The sequence below is a fragment of the Bison bison genome, unplaced genomic scaffold (assembly GCF_000754665.1).
Source record: "Bison bison bison isolate TAMUID 2011002044 unplaced genomic scaffold, Bison_UMD1.0 scf7180017864535, whole genome shotgun sequence".
NCBI lineage: Eukaryota > Metazoa > Chordata > Mammalia > Artiodactyla > Bovidae > Bison > Bison bison.
In genome coordinates, this window is record NW_011495084.1 from 9,484,545 (window position 1) to 9,490,366 (window position 5,822).

General features: G+C 40.9%; 1 protein-coding gene across 6 annotated transcripts in view; it reads right to left on the reverse strand.

Moving 5' to 3' along the window:
- The window catches only part of CEP290 (centrosomal protein 290kDa), a 96,551-nt gene extending 90,755 nt beyond the window's left edge, over positions 1-5,796 (reverse strand). For 3 of the 6 annotated variants that reach the window (XM_010832050.1, XM_010832046.1, XM_010832051.1), the window contains exons 1-5: positions 5,494-5,703; positions 4,760-4,889; positions 4,544-4,621; positions 2,350-2,419; positions 2,014-2,060 (exon numbers count right to left, since the gene is read on the reverse strand). In XM_010832050.1, coding sequence (XP_010830352.1) covers positions 2,014-2,060; positions 2,350-2,419; positions 4,544-4,621; positions 4,760-4,861 — 297 coding nt within the window. In that variant the 5' untranslated portion in view covers positions 4,862-4,889; positions 5,494-5,703. The other 3 variants (XM_010832047.1, XM_010832048.1, XM_010832049.1) reach the window with 3 other exon arrangements.
- Between the last annotated feature and the right edge of the window lie 26 nt (positions 5,797-5,822).

Below are 5,822 nucleotides of genomic sequence, written 5' to 3' on the forward strand. Positions count from 1 at the left end.
GGCACCCCACTCCAGTACCCTTGCCTGGAGAATCCCAGGGACGGCGGAGCCTGGTGGGCTGCCATCTATGGGGTCACACAGAGTCAGACACGACTGAAGTGACTTAGCAGCCAGTTACTTTGGGTCATGGTCGAAAACACCAAAAATCCTCTGGTCCTCTAATCTGTCTCTAAGTCATCTCCCTGCCATTCAGTTCTGTTATTCTTCTATGTTAACCAAATTTTTCATACTCTTTACCTCCCTCAAAAAGCCTTCCATTATGCTCTCAAAGCAAACCTTCTTCCAAGATAAACTAGTATTTTACTTCCCCAGCCTTTCCACTGACTTATCCTTTCTACCTCCTTGCTTTAGCTATAGTTTGGCTCTTTTAGTACACTACTTCATTTGGAACTTTTTCAGATTGGAAATGCTTATTCTTTCAAATCTCATATACCTAGGGGTTAAGAAAAGGTGTTGATTTACCCCAAACTATAATTTCTAGGCTATCATTCCTCCGCCATCCTGTAAAAACTCCTCCTGCTGCTTTGAATCTCACGTGATAGCCAGCTTTCTTATCACGACCTATTCATGGTAGTAGCAAACTACCAACTTCTCAGTCATTCCTTCACAAATTCACTGAGAAATTTTGGCACGTGGCTCACAGTCTTCCATCAAAAGTCCCCAAGCAATTTCTACACATATGTAACTCTCATTCTGGACTTTCTTTTTTAAAACTCTTCTTGTCTGCATTATAGCCTCACACTCCCATCCCCACACCAGGACCTTGTCCAAGCAGAAACATTCTTCAATTATTCACAAAACATCTGCCCTTTTACCTCACAAGACCCTTTAATCCCTTGACTCCTCTTCTCCTTAATCTCTCCCTAACATCCCAACCTTGATTTCCTTGCCTATTTAGCTTTTTATAATCACTGCTTCAACCAATATCTCCAACTGCCCTATTCTGTTCTGTAGCAGTTGCCCTGCTAAACACTAGCACAGACTTGATCTGACTCCGTTAGCTCACTTGTGCTTGTGCTTAGTTGCGTCTGACTCTTGGTGATCCTTGGACTATAGCCCACCAGGATCCTCAGTTCATGGGATTTTCCCAGCAAGAACACCAGAGTGGGCTGTAGCCCACTTTTTCTGGCCGGGAAAATACCACGAACTGAGGATCAAACCCGCATCTCCTACATCTCCTGCATTGCAGGCAGATTCCTTACCCACTGAGCCATTGAGGAAGCTCTCATAATTCAGTTAACAAGTACTTATTGAGAAAGACTGGTATTTCCCTAGAAGCTGGATATACAATAAGGAATAAAAAATAAAACCATCTGAATCCATACAGCTAATATGTGAAAGAACCAAGATCTGAACATTCCAGATCCTGAAATCTCCAATTCATTCTCCATATATTTTAGGTTTTATCCGACTTCCTTAAAGTTTGACTACACATCTCCCACTCTTAGAAGATGACCTCTTCATCCTCTCAAATTCCAAGCACTAAACCTACCGACATGAAAAGCTTCTGTAAACATCCATTCTTCCTTCCTTCCAAGTACAAAGGAAAAAAGGTCCTTCCTCCTTATAAAGACTAATCCATTTGTATCACATTCTTTCCAATAATCTCCATAATTTCAATGTATTCAGTTCCTTCACTGAAAATTTATGTTCACATTTCGGCTCTTGGCTTTCTCAAAAAGCTCCTCTTCTCCTACACCTTTCTGTCACTGTTCCTCAAATTCCAACTTGCCTCACTACACCTCAGTAATAGTAATCTCTCTGTATATTTCTCTAGACTGTAAGCTCCATGAGGTTACTCAACATTTTTATTTTGTTCACAATTGGATGTGCAATCGTTAATAGAATTTAAGGTACATAAAGGCATGTAAAATATATACTGAACAAGTAATTATAAACACAGTATCATTCCAGTGATTTTCCAGCCAAATATAATGAAAAAAATCTGAAAATAATAATTGAAAATGATAATATTTACAACAATTATACCCTAAGAAATACAAAAGAACATACCTCTAGTTCATTTTCCAGTTTCATTACTTTAGTTTTTAATTGATTTTCTATTAAAAAAGATAAATGTTTGAATTGGTTAGATCTCAAAACAAACTTTTAAATAAATTTCAACAAAATAATAAAATTATTTTTTAAAGTCTATCATATTTATAATAAGGTAACAGAAGAGAAAGTAACTATTTTGTACATTTTCCATGAAACAGGAGTTCCAGAAAAATCTTTCGAAATAAACTATACACATTTTATAGAGTCTATATTAAAGTTGATTCTCTATTGCTTAGTGAATAAATGGAATCTACTCTAACACCACAGTAATCCTTTCTCCAAGGCACTTACCAAATTTTGCTTGTTCTTCTCCAGCTTTTTCAACTTCTTCCAAAGCTAGCTCTACTTCTTGAGCTTTCATCTAAACATTAAAAAAAGTTATTTCAGTATGCCTTTACATCAGAATATAAGCACTAAAAATAAGAATTTAGTTTTATTTTCTATCCTACTACTTAGGGCCTGCAATGCCTGGCACAAGGAGACATTCTGCGAATATGGGCTGAATGAATAGGTGAATTTCTTACTTAAGGCTATAATTTCTAGATTCCTAAAAGTTTGAAACATCTTTGATTCCTCTTTTTCCCTCAAGTCTTATATCAAGCATTGCAACTTTCCCTTTGTAATGTTTTCAGCTATCTCTTTTTTCTATTTTAATTTTCATTACTGTAGCCCATAACTTATGTCTAACTTCTTACATAATGTTATGTCTAAACCACTTCAATTCTCTTCAATGTGTCATTTAACAGAACTAATTTAACCCTCTGAATGCAACTGTATAGCTCAAAAACCTTTAATGGCTTCTAACTGTTGAGCATAAGATATGCCTTTAAGGCCCTGGACAGCTTATTCCAACATCTGTTTCTTCTACAACCTGCTATAAACTTTCTGCACTTGTCTCCTCAAATGTAAAGAATATGCATATTTTCTATCCCCAGTTTTTATTTACGGTAACTTTCAACTCTAGAGGGCTTCCCTTGTGGCTCAGCTGGTAAAGAATCCACCTGCAATGCGGGAGACCTGGGTTCAATCCCTGGGTTGGGAAGATCCCCTGGAGAAGGGAAAGGCTACCCACTCCAGTATTCTGGCCTGAAGAATCCCATGGACTGTACAGTCCATAGGGTTGCAAAAAGTCAGACAGGACGGAGCGACTTTCATTTTCACTTTCAGCTCTAGAGGGCTTCCCAGATGGCACTAACGATAAAGAACCTGCCTGCCAATGCAGGAGGCATAAAAGATGTGGGTCGGGAAGATCCCCTGGAGGAGGTCAGGACAACCCACTCCAGTGTTCTTGCCTGGAGAATCCCATGCACAGAGGAGCCTGGAAGGCTACAGTCCATAGGATTACAAAAGGAGCCTGGCAGGCTACAGTCCATAGGGTTACAAAGAGTCAGACATGACTAAAGTGACTTAGCACGCATGCACGCTAGCGCTAGAAGCTCGTAACACTTTACCATTGCCTCCACTTACCAAAAACTACTCAACAAGTCTTTGACCTTTATAAGGTATGAGAGTGAGCATTGTTGAGTTGTGTCTGACTCTTTGCGACCCCATGGACCGTATAGCCCACAGGATTCTCCAGGCCAGAATACTGGAGTGGGTAGACGTTCCCTTTCCAGGGGATCTTCCCAACCTAGGGATCAAACCCAGGTCTTCTGCATTACAGGCAGATTCTTTACCTGCTGAGCCACAGCAAAGCTCTTAAAAATCAGTTCAGTTCAGTTGCTCAGTTGTGTCCGACTCTTTGTGACCCCATGAATCACAGCATGCCAGGCCTCCCTGTCCATCACCAACTCCTGGAGTTTACCCAAACTCATGTCCATCGAGTCGGTGATGCCATCCAGCCATCTCATCTTCTGTCGTTCCCTTCTCCTCCTGCCCCCAATTCTTCCCAGCATCTAAAAGGTATTCTCACATCTAAATCTCTCCCTCTCCTAACAAATGTGTACAGTGGCTGGCTACTCTAACAAATTATAACATAATTAAAATAAAACAGGCTTCCCTGATAGCTCAGTTGATAAAGAATCTGCCTGCAATGCAGGAGACCCCGGTTCGATTCCTGGGTTGGGAAGATCCTCTGGAAAAGGGATAGGCTATCCACTCCAGTATTCTCGGGCTTCCCTCGTGGCTCAGCTGGTAAAAAAAACTGCCTACCATGTGGGAGACCTGGGTTCAATCCCTGGGTTGGGAAGATTCCCTGGAGAAGGGAAAGGCTACCCATTCTAGTATTCTGGCCTGGAGAATTCCATAGACTATCTAGTCCATGGGGTCACAAAGAGTCGGACTGGACGGAGCAACTTTCACTCACTAACGTAAGACATCCATATGCCTTTTAATACACAACTATTCTGTTTCCCCTACACAGTCTTTTAGGAACTTTAGCTGTCATTTAGATTTTACAAAGTGCTTTAGAGATTAACTTATCTAAGAAGAGATTCTTAAGCTTTCTCTAAAAGTTAAAGCTATTATTAAAGTACTGCATACAAACCTTCATTAGTGATTGAGTAATTCTAAAAAGGTGTATCATATTTTCTTGACTTTCACTTTTTAGCTCATTTACTTCCACCTAAGAGAAAAGCAACAATTTCATATTTTATAATTCTTAAAATATAAGAATTCTTTCAGTTGTACCATTCAGCGATTTCAGGGACAATTTAATCATAGTTGTATGTATATAGCTATGCTTTATTTATCAATTAAGTACCTTGGATAAGGAAATTAATAAATTATCTGCCAATTCTTCTTGACGAGGCAGCTCATCTGGGTCAACCTTTCTTATTTCTTTCCAGTTTATATTAGGCGGCATCTTGAATTCTTTCACTGTGCTTTACCTTCTATAACAAAACAAGTGGGTATTAGCATTTACAAGGTAAGTAGCATTACTGTTTTTACAGTAATTTAAAGTTGTTACAGATCAGATTATTACAACTCTCTACGGAGTTTGCAAAAAGTTATTGCTTCTTAATTGTGTAACAGATATGTCGATTAAATAGCCTGTATGAAAAGTACAACAGTTGCAAAAAATCATCAGATATTTTATCGGCCAAATAACTTACGAAGGCTTCCACGCTTAAACTTCCACGCTTAATCTAAGTCAGAATTAAGATTCTGAGTCCCGCTCCTCCACGCCCCCTTACCACCTCGAACACCTAATGGTGCCAAGCGCGGGGGCGCTTGAAAGGCTGAAATTGAGCCCTGATTCTGAGAAACAAGAGCTAGAATTTAAAAAAAAAAAAAAAAAAAAAAGTGAGGAAATTTACGATTGAAACGAGTGCAGTCGGGCCTGGGAAATCAGGGCTGCAGAAAAAGGAAAGCAAACCGATTGCGAACAGGCGGCTAAGGAATGGGGAAACTAAGCTGTTGTCTACCTGGACCCCGAAGGTTAAAGAACCTGCGTGGGAAGAGACTATCGGTTTGCGCTCACCAGGATCCACGTACCTACACCAAACCTGGCAACCAGCGGCGGCCGTTCAGCTACCATACCCACTCGGCCCGGCCCAGCTGCCAAACCTGACCGCTCTCCAGCGCCGTTCCTATCGGACACGGGATCCAGCCAACTGGTCCGGAGCGAGTAATAGCGACGGCGGCTGCTAGGCGACACCATTCCCCACCCCGCCGAGGCCGCAACAAGAGCCCGGATGCTAGCGATGCCTACATTTCACGACCGTGGGTGATGCTTTACGTTCAGATTCCCCCGCGAGTTCCCTGCTCTGTGTGTTATGGACGAAGTGAAGGCGTGAGGTGAGGACTCCAAATCCCAAAATGCA